Source organism: Phalaenopsis equestris, unplaced genomic scaffold (assembly GCF_001263595.1).
Source record: "Phalaenopsis equestris unplaced genomic scaffold, ASM126359v1 Scaffold000025, whole genome shotgun sequence".
Classification (NCBI taxonomy): Eukaryota; Viridiplantae; Streptophyta; class Magnoliopsida; order Asparagales; family Orchidaceae; genus Phalaenopsis; species Phalaenopsis equestris.
In genome coordinates, this window is record NW_018164467.1 from 977,421 (window position 1) to 993,778 (window position 16,358).

Genomic DNA, 16,358 nt, shown 5'->3' on the forward strand with positions numbered 1-16,358 from the left:
CTGATCGCTGGAACCTTTGTCCAGCCGACTAGAAGATCTCTTCCTACAGTTGTGTTTCCTCTCCTTCAGTTTCAAATCAAATTCAAGGCAGTGCACGCTCTTCTTTTCCTTACTCAAGGATTGACAAATCTCTTGCTTTTGAATCTATAGTTTTCCTTTTATCATTGAAATTGTTGGTTCTTGGTTTTCTTTAGTTTTCGGTTGATTATTTTCGATTAACCACTTTTTTGGTAATCAACTTGTGAGTGACAATTCTGTTAGGATATCTGAGAAAACATGTGAAATCTTAGTACCAAATTTACGGAAAAGAATTATGCAGCATGAGAATTTGAATTTAAGAAGTTTTTGAAAAGAAACTCTTAATTCTAGCCGATTTCAATTTGAATCTCCCTACTATCAAATTTTTGGTAAACGTCCTAATTATCATATGCTACATACTTTCGGGTGTGTTTGTTTTATTCATTTACGTGCCCATGAATGTCATAAGTTGGCAGCCCAGTCTGTTCGATGTACCTTCATGGGTTACAGTCCCAATCATAAAGCTTTTGTGTTATCATTCAATTAATAATCGACGGCGTATCCTCGCGAGGTGATTTTCTTTGAACATGAATTCTATTTTCAGCATCATCTTTCGACATCTGACCCTGTTATACTTCCTCACTTTAATAATTCTTCTTTTAATAATGATTCAAGTCTAACCTTATCTACACGCGACGCCTGATCCCTTCATCTCCAGTCCTTTTCGACCTTGCTTCTGAACATGCTCTAATGATTCTTTGACGATCGACTCGGCACATTTGTCCTCCGAATAAATATGGTTATTTTGTAATTTTAATTAATACTACATCTCCTACATCTTATTCTTAGGCTGTTAAACAAACTTGTTGGATAAAAGCCATGCGAGAGGAACTTAAGGCACTTCAAGAAAATCACATATGGGATATTGTTTCATATCATGCAGGTGTTAAACCCATTGGTTGTAAATGAGTTTATTCTCTTAGGCTCCGATTTGATGGCTCCCTTGACAGATATAAGACAAGATTGGAATCTCTTGGCAAACGACAGGAATATGAGATTTATTATGAAGAGACCTTTGCACATGTGGTAACTTATTCTATTTATTTTTGCATCTAAAAGCTAGTCCTTACAACAGATGGATGTTAAGAATGCATTTTTGCATGGGGACTTTAAGGAAGATATCTACATGACTCCAGACTTGTTTTCTACACCCTCAAATGATGTTTGTAAGCTTAAACGATCTCTATACGGTTTGAAACAGGCTCCATGGGTCTGATTGAAAAGTTTCGCAATACTTTTCTTAGCTTCTCTTTTATTCAAAGTTAGTATGATTCTTTATTATTTATTTACAAGAATGACAAGGGAATTGTATTGTTATTTGTCTATGTTGATGATATTGTTATCACAGAATCTAATACTCAATTGATGTCACGGTTACAGAAGTGTCTTCAGGGTTCTTTTCATATGAAAGATTTAGGGTATTTAATTTATTTTTTAGATCTTGAGGTTCACTCTTCTCTCACTGATAATTTTCTTTACCAGCATAACTATAATAAGGAACTCATTGCTTTGGCTGGGCTCCAAGAAGGTCGTCATGTTGATACTCCTTTGGAAGTGAACGTTAAATGTGAATCAAATGATTGTGGCTTTCTATTTAATTTATCTCTATATCGACAACTTGTTGGTAGTCTCAATTATCTAGCACACGTCTTGATATTTTATTTGTTGTACAACAAGTTAGTCAATTTATGCAGACATCTGCGACATCTGCACATCTTCACATCTTCATTTAGCTGAGTCTAAATATCGAGTTATATTCTCTGCTTGTTATGAGATTATTTGGCTTCGGGGTTTGTTGGCTGAGCTTGGTTTGCCTCAACTTGAGTCTGCTCCTATTTATGCAGATAATACTAGTGTTATCCATATTACTGCTAATCCTGTCTTTCATGAGCTCACGAAACACATTGAAGTGGACTGTCATTCTATTCGAGAAGCCTATGATAATCGTGTTATCTCTCTTCTTCATATCTCTTCAGATCTTCAAACGACTGATATATTTACTAAGACTCTTTCTTAGCATTGTCATCAGTTGTTGATAAATTGATGTTTCTTGATCAGTCAACATCAATTTGAAAGGGGATATTAATAAAAAATAATTGAAATCGAGTATAATTAAGAGTTCCCGGTCAACATCAATTTGAAGGGGGATATTAATCAAAAATAATTGAAATCGAGTATAATTAAGAGTTCCCTTCTTTAAACGACTGCATTAATTTCCTTATTTTAATTGTACATATTCTTTCCTTATAGTTGAATATTTAGATTATGGATATGGATTATTAAGTAACCTAAAATAGATTTACACATTCTTATGTATTATTAGGCTACCTAAAATAGATTGTAAGACTTATTTATTAGAATGAAAGCAAAGGAAAAAGACATTGAGCCAATTTACTCAAATGATTGACAAATTATATGGAGTGTACGTGCTCGCGTGTTTTTGGGATTCTACCCAAGATCAAAATTGTGTGTTATGTTATTTAAATGATGCATCATTCGCTTGTATCCCAATTGATGATTGGTGGATCTATTAAACATCATATATGTTCGTTTTACAATTTTCTTAGGCTAAGATAGGCTGCATGATATGCCACATGCTAAATTTTGAGTAAATTTGTAGAAAAGTAAAATTTTGACAATCTTGCATTTCATAGAAATTCAAACACAGGTCTGTTGATTTGTAAATGGAGAGAGTAAATTTTACTGATAAAATATTAGATGTATACTCTCATTTATCCTAGAATCTGTCATTGCAATTTTAATCACGTAGCACTCCTGTTTCAGCGACCCAGTGGCTTCACAGTAGGGTTGAAGTTGGTGGATACGAGGAGTATAGTGGTGTTGAATACCGATGTGCTGGATGCTCTGAGGAATACAAAGTAACTGGGTAAGGTTGCATACTCATCAACTCTCATTAGGTATGCCATTGATGTAGTTTTTTGAGTAAAAGGATATAATATGGTGAAGTATACGATCAATATTTCCACAACTATGCAAATCCGCATTTTCTATTTTTTTATTTTTTATTGTCCTTTCTGAAGTCTGAACATAGTAAACTGAACAGGAGGAATCTTGAGCAATCTGGTGAAGAGGAAGCTCTTTCTCTAGAAGGAGATATTGGTGGTGGATTAGTGCTTGAACGCCATATATTCATTCCCAAAGATAATCCGCAGGTTCTTTGCATTTATAGTGGCATTATAGCACACACTGTGGGAGCTGGTTCGGGTGGATTCTCAAGGTTTGTTATAGATTAAACATGGCATTCTTTTAATCCAATGATTGTTCAGAATTTAGGACCATCAACTCAACGTCCAACCACCCATTCCCAGATGCTAACTTGTGGTTGTCTCTGATTAGAGACTTCCAATGAGGCTTCTTGCCGCTCGCTCTATCAGTCTTCTACGCATAATTAGTCAAAGATAAAGGCAGGTATTACCCTCGGGTAAACTTGGGAGGCCCCTCATTTGTATGAGTTAGAATGGGGTCTTCTAACGAATGCATCTATAGGACCTCAAGAAGAGATAATCCTGAATCGTTAAAGTATGATCCCCAACCTCTGTTTTTTAGTGAGTTTGGGTCAGTATAGGATTACCTGAATATATTCTGATGCCCACAATTTTGACAATTTTCCTTGATAAGCAAGTCGGCAAGGTATTTGTTGATGTAGTTAATTAACATTCTTTGGGTTATTCATCATTCGAATGATGATCTAATGGTCATTGGGGTACTCATAATCGCTTTAGAATGCAATTGAGGATGGTAAATGACTTATTTATCTCTACATCAATGAAGGTCAGCATGTCATCATGCAATCTTTAAGATTCATGCCTAATGAATGAGATGATGGATGTACATCATTAGCTGTTGACTAGACATTCTAAGAAAGCTATATCCAAAATATAGAATATACCAAGTTGAGTTGAAGTGAACTAGATTAGCACATTTTATGTCAGTCACATTAGCCTTTACTAAATTTAATTCTATCAGAGAGCTTGTGAGCTCTAAAATTTCATTCCTTGACATCTCCAAATCAAATTCAGAAGGCATTTTAGATGAGACATTATCCAGATATTATTCCTTCATTTTCCAAAAAAATTAAAGTAGTGTGTAATCCACCAGTTTGGATGTATCAGTTCACAAATTGGTTAAGCCTAATTAAATCGAAATCTGAAATTCATATAACGAAACCAACCAAATGAAGTGGACATCCTCGTACCGATCCCGCTTTAAATTCCAATTTCGCTCACGCCTCTAACCTGTTCCTGCTTCCACACCCGTTGCTGCTCTTGCTCATGATCCCACTCTGATGCTCACTTTCAAGCAAATTAAGATGTGGTTCAGAAGAGATGTTTATGCTATCCCACTCTCATGGGCTGGCCTGACTCCCCTAGGAGATCACATTTACCTTTTTTAGATTATTATTAGGGTTAATTTTGCTTTTGTGCATATGAATATGTTGTTAATTCTTGGTATTAGGACTTTTGCTTCTATTTTTGGTATTTTGATATTGCATTATCTGATTTTCTGTCCTATGGAGTGTAGTCTCATCAACTTTTTACATGTGGTGTATTTGTAGCCTGTTTAGGAATAAGTGGTGGATTCTCCTCGACAATCGTACCTCACCAATATTGTTTTCATGCTGTTTTCCCTGCTGATTTCGGCTTGGACAGCGCAGGAATGATGTTTTCGCTCTCCAACTCCCCTTTTTTCTTTAATCCTTAATTATTGACTATTTGCCACTTTCCCAAAAATCACCTTGATGCTTAAAACACATTATTGTTTTCATGCTGTTTTCCCTGCTGATTTCGGCTTGGACAGCGCAGGAAAGATGTTTTCGCTCTCCCACTCCCCTTTTTTCTTTAATCCTTAATTATTGACTATTTGCCACTTTCCCAAAAATCACCTTGATGCTTAAAACACATTATTGTTTTCATGCTGTTTTCCCTGCTGATTTCGGCTTGGACAGCAGCAGGAAAGATGTTTTCCCTCTCCAACTCCCCTTTTTTCTTTAATCCTTGATTATTGACTATTTGCCACTTTCCCAAAAAACACCTTGATGCTTAAAACACATTATAGGTACTTTAGAACGGCATTATTTGGTATTAAAACCCAACAAATCTTAGATCTCTAGGGATTTTTTTCTCTCTTAACTTAAAATCCACATAACATAATCTAAAACCTCCACCAAAAATCATCCATACACCCTCCACCCCTAATGCTAAACTTAAATTATCTACTCTTTGTTAGCTGAAACCCTAATTGGGAAAAAGTGACACATCATGCCGAAGATCTTACAATGGGAGATATGCACATGAAGACGATCTAACTGTAACAAAAGTTTGCCCATTTGAGAGGAGACAAACCAGAAATATCACCCAAAATTTTAATAATGGTGACTCGTCGAATCAAGAGGAGGCAGTCAAACCTTCCACCAAAAAGTTTCTAGCAATGAAGAACAAATGCCTTGACAATTTGGCATTGAATACCAAAGGAGGATAAATGATTTTGGCGTGAAGTTTGACTTACTGAATTTTGGGCTTCTAGGTCCAGATGAATTCATTGAGAGGGCAACAGTGGAATAAACTTGTAAGTACGAGGAGATTCCTTTGGAGAAGGAAGTCAAATTGGCAACCATCAAACTTGAGAGGAGCACACTATTGTGGTGGGAGAATCTAAAGAAACTTTGACAGCAAGACAGGATGAGTAAAATCACCAAATGGTAGAGGTGTGCATTATTTAGTTATAACCGAAAAATCAAACCGAACAATATTTTTTTTGGGATGATTTGTTTAGGTTTTAAATTACCATCCGAATATCAAATTTGATTTGTGAAATTTTTGGTTTTTCGGTTTTTGGATCATCTTCACAATAAGTGCTTGTGTTTCAATTATGATCCCATTGTTAGGATCACAATAAACTCTGAATTCAAGTTCTCCACCAACTGTTGAATTTGGGTGGTGGAGATAAAGAGACGGGAATAAGAAATTGATCAGACATTTTCTTTCATTTATTCGTAAGTTTCTAAGTAGAAGTTATTTGGAAAAAAAGAAAAAAATTAAAAAGCCGCCAAATACTCCATAACAACCTATTAAATACTTAATAACCGTAACGTGGTATTATATTTATTTTATTTTTAACACAGAAAACCAATGTAAAAGAAAAACAATTTATTTTAAATTGTAGGTTAAGCAGGTGAGAAGATTTAGATTACGATCGGCGTGAAAGTCAGGCAAATTGAAGATGCATGGGAGCCAAAGGATAAGAGATAAGACATAGCATCAACAGACATGGTCAAACAACTTGTGTATGGTGTTGCATAAGCTTGATCTTACATAAAAGGAGACAGAATCTGGCTCTTGAGCCCACAGAGTGGAGTGCAAGAAGGAATATTGGAGGTCTTACGTGATCTTATGCAATCTTGATTATAGGATGGGAATGACTAGTAGAAAATTGTGTTTGCTTTAAGATATGTCTGTACTGACGTTGCCAACCACACTGAATAGTGATGTTATCCACAGGAAGGTTGGCAATAATGAAATCAACAAAAAGTGAACTGGAAGGGCCGCCAACGGATTGAAATTGGAGATGAACATATCAACTAGATAAGATCTTGACAGTATTTTCTTAATTTAATAGATAGCGGTACCGGTTTGCTGGAGTTGGTGGAGATGAAGTTTGAGGATCTACGAACAAGAATGGGGCGAGGCTTTAAAGAGGGATTTGCACGAGCTTGGGAAAATTCTTGTGGATTACAACAGGGACGTAGCACTAGTGGAACTGGGCAGAGTATTGATAGGACACACTTTTAGGATCTATGAAGAATGTGCTAATGGGTTTTGGGCATTGTTTATTGGACCTTGCAGATAAAAGATGATGGTTGTGGGAAGGTTAAACACTAGCAACATTGTTTTGATGTCATCACTGGAATCACTATAAATGGAGGCTTGTAGTTCACTGGCAACTACAGAAATTTTTGGGGGATATCACTAACTGACATTGTTTTGATGTCATCGCTGAAATTATATATTCTGGAAGACTTGCCTGTTTTTTTTTTTCTATTCATTCCTAATGTATTCAAACAGAGATTATTTATGAAAAAACAAGACTATAAAAGTCTCCATAACAATCTACCAAGCCTAGGCCACTAACTCAATATCACATTTATTTAGCTGCTAACATGCACAACTTATTTCGAATCTCTAGCATGCTCCCTCTCAATTGTTAATACACAAAGTGCTGTTTTTATCTCTAGTCATGTGAAATGTAATCTCTCTTCATATATATATATATATATTTTAAATCTTAGTGTAATATTTGATTTTTGTGTTGGCCATAGACATAAGTGAATCTCACAAAATCATGTAAATTTTCTTCTTAGGTTTGAGATCATCTTCATTTAGTTTGTGTGTCTTGTTCTGTAGTGATATCACTAACTGACGTTATATTTACTTGGATTTGAAGGCTGGTTTGCTTGCGAGTGCACCCAACTTTTACCCTTCTACACCCAACGGAAGTGTTTGTCATGTTCAAATCAATTGACGGTTCGAAGCATGTAATTGAACCTGAAGCAGGAGAAACAATGTTGGAGGGAGATATCCGCCCTAATGGTGATGCCCTTGCACTCTCTAACCTTCAGACCCTAATTCTCTCTCTCTTTGCTCTTTGTTCACTGGAGTTGCGGCTTTAATATACTTTTATTCGTTGAGCTAATTTTTTTTTTCTTTTAACTACAGGTGAATGGATGCTGGTTGACAAATGCGCTGGTCTGGGGCTGATTAACAGATTTGACGTAAGGCAGGTAAGTAAATGCCTGATTTATTGGGGGGCTGGAACAGTTAATTTAGAGCTGTGGTCTGAAGAAAGGCCTGTTTCAAAGGAGACTCCTTTGGCAATTTCTCACCAATATGAGGTGAAAGGGATCCCTGAACTCTGAGAAGTGTTTCTTTCTGGAATTAAGAATGGCCATGTCATTTGAAAGGGGCTTTATCCTCAGCTTTAGTAATTTTTACTCTCCTCTTTTATGACGATTAAGCAAAGGAATTGCTTTCGTGTACCGTTAAAGTTTTCTCTTTGATTATTAAATGGAAGAGGGGGATTTATACCTACCACTCAAATCTATGTATTTACATACCCAACACCTAAACTTTACTTTTTATATTTTTTATTTTTACCACCCAAATATTTCATTTATATTTTTACCACCCAAATATTTCACATCACATCAAAAATACCACCAATTAAAATTTTAAAATTGAAATGCATAGTTAAGGTGGCATGCTTGTAAAAATTGACGTTTAGTTAGATATGTAAGTACATAGGAATCGAGTGTATGTATGTGAATTTTCTAATGAAATTTGAGGGCATTATTGGGAAAAAAAATATCACATCCGGAGTCCGGATGCAAAGCTATGTACGGATAACGGACGCAATACATCGGATGGAGAGAACGGACGCAATACACCAGACGGAGTGGAGCCTTTGTCCTGACGTAGATTGAGTCCAAACTTCGAATGCAATATTTTTTTCCATTAGCGGGCCCTGGCTTGCTTTTTTACCTATACGTGATATATACATGTATCTGTACGCGAATATACTAGATAGAATACATTTAATTTGTGTGGTGATTTGGATATGCTGGTATTTTGTTTTACGTTGTCTGGTGTCTGTCAAACACGCGCTTTATTTTGTGTCATGTATTGTATATTTTAATATTATAAGCTTTTGGTATATCTTAGATATATGGTTGCATCCATAGCTTCTGATATATTCTATCATTATCATCATCTTTAATTTTATCCCAACTTTTGGTTTTGATGTCCATTCGTAAGTCTCATTAAACCATTATTTTTTGTTAAACTGCCACATTGCAGTTGAGTACAGGAAAAAGATTCTGAAGTCGTTGGATAATTTTTTGGGTATATGATAGCTTACTGTATTCATTTTGAAAATCGATTGGGAATTAGGGCTGTCAAAAGGCTTTTTGATTTGATTGTTATTTTGTGAATTAGGGCAAAGAGCCTTTGAATCACGTTGTTCCAATATTGTCAAATATGTAGAATATGTCCAATTGTGAAAGTTATGAAGAAATAGCATGTCAAGTTATTTAACTTCCGTTATGATGGTGCAAAGTTGATTTATTAGGTGTTTTTGCATCCTGTCAAAATTGATGTGACGAAATGTGACCGCAAAATGAACTTTTGCATGTGGTGATGTGATGTAATGAATGTGCCGTGCTCTTTGAATCTGAAGGAAGTCATAGATAACGAGAAATGTCCTTAAGAGATGTCAGAGAGAGAGTGATTGAAGATTAACAAGAGTGCTTGTGGCTTGATCTGAAATTACTTGACCCAAGAGAAGAAATATGGGGTGATGATGGAGAATGCTGCAAGAAAATTGTAGAGGATGTTGAACAACAAATATCTCACGAAGAGCGTGGAGAACCATCCCCATATGAGGCATTGATTATATAAATTTTAGATGAGACGGATTAAAATTGATGAGCACTTGAATGATTTCATAAAGTTGTTGACAAATCGTTAAATTTGGATGAGGAGGTTGGAGAAAAAGATAAGACACTTCTTTTATTGAATTTGTTCTCGGATGAGTTTGAAAACTTCACTAGACATTCATTCATGGGAAGAAGATCTTGAATTATGGTGAAGTGAGTACGACGCTATTTAATCATGAGTTTCGTCAATGGGACAAAGAGTTCACAAAGATGGAATCGGTTGGGACACTTAGACCCCAATGTGGAAGATTTGAGAAGAAGAAGAATTTGACAAAGAAAGGTGGCAACGACGACACTTCTCAAAAGTGGGGTACGTGTCGTGAGTGCAATCTTGGGAAAAAATAGTGTGCTTACTGTTTAGAGACTGATCATTGGAAGAAGGATTGTTCGAAGATAAATGAGAAGAGAAAGGAAGTTGCATCTTGGGTGATAGCCAATATTAGTGTGGAAAAATGTGAAGACATAAGTTAAGTTGTATCGTTATTTGCAGTTTCTCACAATTTGTTTATAGATAATTCATTTTAGATTTTGGACTTAGAAGATATCTATTACATTTGTCCTCATCGAGGATGCTATTGTACGTCGTAACATGAACTGGATGGTGTTGTAGTGATTATGGGAAATGATAAAATTTGTCGTACTATTGGTGTAGGGAGTATATTTATCAGGATGTATAATGGTACTGTGAAGTTGTTGACTGATGTTAAACATATTCCATATATCATGAATAATTTGTTGTCTTTTGGGGCTTTATAGTCGAAGGCTACAAGATAGTTATTGAGGCAGGAGTTCTAATGATATATCGTGGAGCAATATTTTTTATGAAGGGAGTTTGTCATCACAATCTTTACAATCTTCAAAATAATACAGTTATTTGAACGACTATTGTTGCTGATATATTTTAATGTCACTATGTTATGGTATATGTGGCTAGTTCATTTTAGAGATGCTTCACTTTGGGCTATGGTGAATAAAGGATTGATTAAAAGAGTGAGTACTTGCAGTATCTTTTGGGACTATCATTCACAATACAAAAAGTATTTTAGAGTATGTTCACACAAATGCTTGGGGCCCGACGAAGAAAATATCATTCAGCAGGCGAATATACTTTGTCTCTTTATTGATGATTACTCCAGGTATGTTTGAGTGTACACCATGAAATATAAAAGCAAAGTATTAGAGATTTTCCTAATTTGGAAGAGGTGGATTGATACTTAAACTGATAAAAAGATTTGATGTATCAGATTAGACAATGGGAGCGAATACACTTTGGATGTGTTCTTGCAAGAGTGTCGGAGAACAGGGATAGAACAACACTTTATTGTTCTTGGGTACCACAGCAGAACGGGGTGACAGAGATGATGAATTGGACTTTGGTGGAGAAATTTTGGTATATGCTATCCAATGCTGGGTTGGATAGAATCTATTGGCTCGAGACCATAGAATATGTCTATCACTTAGTGAACCGTCTGTCTTTCGTAGCTATTAGGAAGAAGACCCCAAAAGAGATGTAGTCAAGGTATCCTTCTATATATTATGAGCATATGAGAGTGTTTGAATGATAGTCTTACTATCACATGCAGATTGATAAACTGGAATCACAAGCAAAGAAGGCGTATTGGCCTTAGACATGAAATCAAGGGCTTCAAGCTATATTATTAGTCAAAAAGAAAGGTCATCATTAGTAGGGATGTTACATTCGAAGAGGTAAACTTGTTGAAAAATCAGAACTCAAGGTGGGTGGAGAGCTCTACTGGGACCATAGATATGTAACAAAAGTTAAAGTCTGATGCGACTCCATTTGTTCTACAGAGTTCGTCCACTTTAACTCATATATCTAATTTTGTTGCAACTCAGGAGATATATGTTGATATTTCTCAGGAGGAGGTGGAAGAAAATGCTAAGGATGAGGTTTCTACTCAAGAATCTATTATAAGGAGCAGAACCAGGCGCCACAATGTCCCAAAACCAGCTTGGTTGAGGGATCACATTGCATTTGCACTTTCAACCATTAAAGCAGAACTTCCTTGTCACTACAAATAAGCAGCGAAGAGCCCATACTATGATCTTTATAGAGCGGAAATGGATGAAGAGAAGGAATCTCTTCGAAACAATGATACTTGGAGGTACGTGAAGCTTTCTCCGGGAAGAAAAGCCATGAGGTACTAATGGGTGTATGCAAAGAAGGAAAGATCTCATGGAGCTGATGTGTGGTACAAGGTAAAGTTATTGGCAAAAGGCTTTGTGCAATGAGAAGCGATTGATTATGATGAGGCGTTCTCTTTAGTGGTTAAGCATTCTTCAATCTGTGTTCTCTTAGCACTTTTAGCACAATACGAACTGATCTTAGAACAACTCGATGTGAAGACTGCATTTCTACATAGGAAATCAAAAGAAGAGATCTATATGTTGCAGCCACCTAGAAGGTCCTGAAGATCTATATGTTGCAACCACCTAAATAATGAATTCATATGAATGAGAAAGTCGTTCTCGTCCTATGTAGCAAGCGATTAAAGAGATTTTCTTTCGCACCGAGGAGATCAAGAAAGTTATCCTCGTCCCTACTCCGCAGTTAACTTGGGATCTTCTTGCTTATTGTTGTCGCGCATTCCTAAGAGATGAAGAAATGCTAGTTTTCCTGTCACACTTTTTGGGGGGAGATTTTCATGCTTTTGTGGTTGATATTTGGGACCCCTGAAGATCAGCAGAAGTATTGAAATTTCAAGGAAGCGATGCCGACTCTACTTGAAGTTGATTGTTTGTATCCATTGTATAAGTATATGTTGGTCTTTGTAGTCTTTCAATTGTCGCATGTGGCGTTTGTACATAACAATGATATGTCTATTAATATGTTTTTCTCTAGCTCGATGCAATAAAAATTTGGACATTGCTTCTGAGGTTTCTTTTAAATGGTAATTTACCCTCTTTTGGGATGTTGTGGCTTCTCAATCATACAAAATGTTTTGTAATTAAAGTTAGAACATGCATTTTATATAAAAAAAATTACATACATTTTGAGGTTTGTAGCCTTCTAAGGTTTTTGATGTATCTGTGTCTTCTGAGACTTGTAATCTTCGAAGATCTTTGATGTACTTGTGTCTTTTGAGGCTTATAGTCATCTGAGGTCTTTAAGTGGAGACCCTGTTAACCACTTGTTTTTTTGAAGTTTTCTTAGTGAGGACCTTGTCCACTACTAGCATCTCATCGAGACTTGCCTCTTGGGTTCATCTTCTAAGGGCGTAGTAGCTTCTCATTGAGTCTTTTTTTTTTGGGCTCAACTTTCAGGGATACCAATGAAGATCTTGTCTGCCACTACGATTTTTCAATTTTTCCCAAACTGTTAGTCAAAGCATGTATGTCTGGTGACTGTAGCATGTGTTCGAGCAGAGTCAAAAAGAGATTTTATTAAGTATGTAAGACCCATCCTAGCCAGTTGTATAACTGGGGATGCTCAACAGTGTTAACTCGCAACAGATAAGTCTTATGAAATCCCCTGATGATGTTTGAACTATCTCAGGTTTTTAGTCAAAGCTTCTGCTTGACGGCTATAAACTTGTTATAGAAGAGGTCGAAGAAAATTAGCCAAGGTTATTTGACTTATTCGAGGTTGTTAATAAAAACATTTACTTGATGACCGTAACCTATGATGGAACCGATTGAATCAAGTCTCATGGGATTAATTAAACCTAGAATGTGGTGTCAGAGTTGCTCGACATTTCTTTAGACTGGGGCACATGCCACAATAGACCATATTTTCTTGAAAATATGATTGCAACTATACTCAAGAATAATGTTTGAGAACACGTCAATTGCTGCTTTTGAATCTTTTGTCCCCCAACGGAGGCATTTTCCACACGAGCTTGTAAATCAACTCATGTAATAGGCCATAAAAGAGATATGCTTCTTGATCTGGTTGAAGAGAAAAACTAAGATGGTGGGGGGAGTACTGAGAAAGTATTATTTGTGAAGTTAAGCCTCAATTTAGAAGCAGTTCCCGAAGACTTGATGTCCGAACGACCATTTGAAACTGTTGTAAAGTTTGCCCTTAGCCTAAAAGAATTTATGAAAGACTTTGTGTCTGAATAGGATGCAAGAAGGCAACCCCACTACATTTTGTGCCCGAGATGTTTACGTTAACGACCTTTAGAGATTGCAGTGAAAGTTGGTCCTCACAGTGAAAAATGTTTCAAAGATGATTTTTAAGATGCAAAGGGGGTTCCATCACACGCTCAGATGAAAGAAAAACAAGTAGTAGTGACATAAGAAGTTCATACGTAAAAAATCCGTAAAGAGAAAAAACCACCTTCCAAATATGTCCTAGAAGCTTCCAAAAAATGGTTTAATGACTTCATATGAGCTTGATTTACCTCGGATTAAATTAATTTTGATATCTCTGGGGCTGCCTCATTGAGTCAGTCACTGTAATTTTATGGAAATCAGACTTTTAGATGAATTTTTATCATGGCTTGAATGGTTCTTGCTCAAAATATTGTCTCGAGATTCATATCATACCTCGAGATTCATGTTTGATGAGGAATTTATTGATGACGTATCAATCCTCTAGCAAACATTAAGATAGTGATAAACAGACAAATAACCCTAATGACATTCCCTTTACTTTCTTTTGTACTCCCCACATGTTCTTCCTCACAGAGAAAATAAAATCAAGATTTTTACGCAAACCAAAAGACTGAGAGCAAAGGTTCCAACCCCTGCAACTATCTCTAATCAAATTCAACGCTCAACACGAAAAACAAGAAGCTATATCTGGTTGTCTCACTCAATCCCTTATGCCATTATACATGCATGAAATCCCAATCAAGAAAAGTAATTCAACTGTCGTATTCGTTCCCCTATTAAAAGACTATAAAAAAAAATAAAACCTACTACAGAGAAAGGCCAGAAGGCAAAAGAAGCTGAAAAGTAATATAGATCGACCTCTTAATCTTCCTCCCATCCCACCGAGAGTCAGGGAGAGCAGTTCAGTTCTACTTGATCGCAATACCCTCTCTCTCTCTCTCTCTCTCACACACACACACACACACAAACACACAGAGTTGCAGGTTTGCAGCACTAGAGAAATTAGAGTTGCACACAGGAAAAGGAAAATAAGCAGGTTCAAGCATGAGACAGATTACCTGCACATTTTGAAACGGAATGGTGAGCGAAGGTTTATAGAGGCGTCTTTTGTATTATATGAATGTTTCGTGTGTGGAACTGCTTATATTAAATTCTGGGGTGTGAAATTTGTAAATATTAAAGTTTGATGTGCTCGGTATGTGATGTAACCTAAGAAGACCTAATTTAAACCTAAGGATAAACTTAAATTAAGATAAAACCTAGACCAAAAACTAAGTCTACGATAAAGCCTAATCTACTCTTAAGTTCAAAAACCAAACTAGTGTTTGGCTGCAAGGAGGATTTAAGTTAAATATGATTTAGTAAATCCAATAAATCTGGATCCATTAAATCTAAATATCATTAATTCTGAAATAATGTTAGGTTCAATTTAAATCCAGTTAAATCCATTTGAGGTGCTTGACATAAATGTATTTGAAATATTTTTTTTTTCCTTTGCTAAATCCGTTAAATCCAACTAATAAGTGTATAGAGTATATTTGGATAATAAACAGAACAAGAAAAAATTGAATTGAACTTAAAGGTAGAATTATCAAACCTATTTATGGTGTTTGGTTGGATTTAAGTTAAATCAATCTTAAATTCTATTAAAAGTATCGTACGAAACACCCCCTCATTACACTTAAATTAACCTCAAGTCCCTAAACAATCCTGAACTATGTTTTACTCAAATTCTACTTATATGTGGGTGCATAAATACATACATTTTACATATGAGAGATGCCACACCTTAAACATTTCCAACAAAAAATTCGTTTGAAATTTCTTATATAAGCCATGGAAATATAAATGAAGCACAAAAATCAAATAAAATAAAGTAAAATAAAATAAATCTTATATGTGTTTGCTTAAATACACACATTAAGCCATTTAAAAATTGAGCAATGATGCACGTAAAACATTTCTAGAAAAAAAAAATAAATGGGGCCTCTCAAAAAATACTCGTTGTTCGCAAACATTGTGTTCAACACGTTAAGTAGCTCATGTTCGGCATTCGTTAAGTAAACGAGTCAAACAAGAATAATTTGCATGTTAAGTAGCTCATGTTCGGCTCATTCGTTAAGTACACGAGTCAAACAAGAATAATTTTTTAAGTTCGAATTATAAACGAGCCGAACCCAAATAACTCTTTGTCGCTCGTGTTCTGCTTGTTTTAGCTCGAATATATAATAATAATGAGTTTACACAGTTTAAGAGGTGAATTCTCCTCTCTCAGGTTCCACCACTACTACATGTATTCATTTCAAATTTCTTATTTTAGATAGAAATACTTAGTTATGTAATTATGAAAAAAATATGTATTAATTAATTTTATTTTTTCCTTTAAAAATTTTAAGCAATAATTAAATAAAGAACAATAAATGGATAGAACAATATAAAAATAAAACCAAAAAGCAATATTTAAATATTTGTTTATTTGTCGCCCGCACATACTCCTATTAGAAGACGCTGGCAAAGCCTCTTGCTGTGTTTTGCCTTTGACAAAATTAACCACAATTCGAATCTCGCCCCCAACAACAAAATATTACAGCTAAAACACCCGCCCTAATCAAATCCAACTACTCTTCTTCTTTTCGTCACTTCTAGTCCCACTTCTCTCCCAACAAACCCTAACCTAAACCTAACTCTTTCC

At 35.7% G+C, this 16,358-nt stretch overlaps 2 protein-coding genes across 3 annotated transcripts in view; one reads left to right on the plus strand and one right to left on the minus strand.

Annotated features, from left to right (window-relative positions):
- The window catches only part of LOC110018570 (alpha-glucosidase 2), a 73,601-nt gene extending 65,367 nt beyond the window's left edge, over positions 1-8,234 (plus strand). The window contains exons 19-22 of one of the 2 annotated variants that reach the window (XM_020715919.1): positions 2,863-2,965; positions 3,143-3,316; positions 7,540-7,685; positions 7,812-8,234. In XM_020715919.1, coding sequence (XP_020571578.1) covers positions 2,863-2,965; positions 3,143-3,316; positions 7,540-7,685; positions 7,812-8,011 — 623 coding nt within the window. In that variant the 3' untranslated portion in view covers positions 8,012-8,234. The remainder of the gene's footprint in view (positions 1-2,862; positions 2,966-3,142; positions 3,317-7,539; positions 7,686-7,811) is intronic. The other variant, XR_002293364.1, reaches the window with a different exon arrangement.
- Positions 8,235-11,876: 3,642 nt separating this feature from the next.
- The window catches only part of LOC110018578 (transcription initiation factor TFIID subunit 8-like), a gene marked incomplete at its 5' end in the record, with an annotated part of 4,958 nt that continues 476 nt past the window's right edge, over positions 11,877-16,358 (minus strand). Inside the window, 1 exon segment of the mRNA XM_020715926.1 lies at positions 11,877-11,962. Within this exon segment, the coding sequence (XP_020571585.1) occupies positions 11,877-11,962 (86 nt within the window).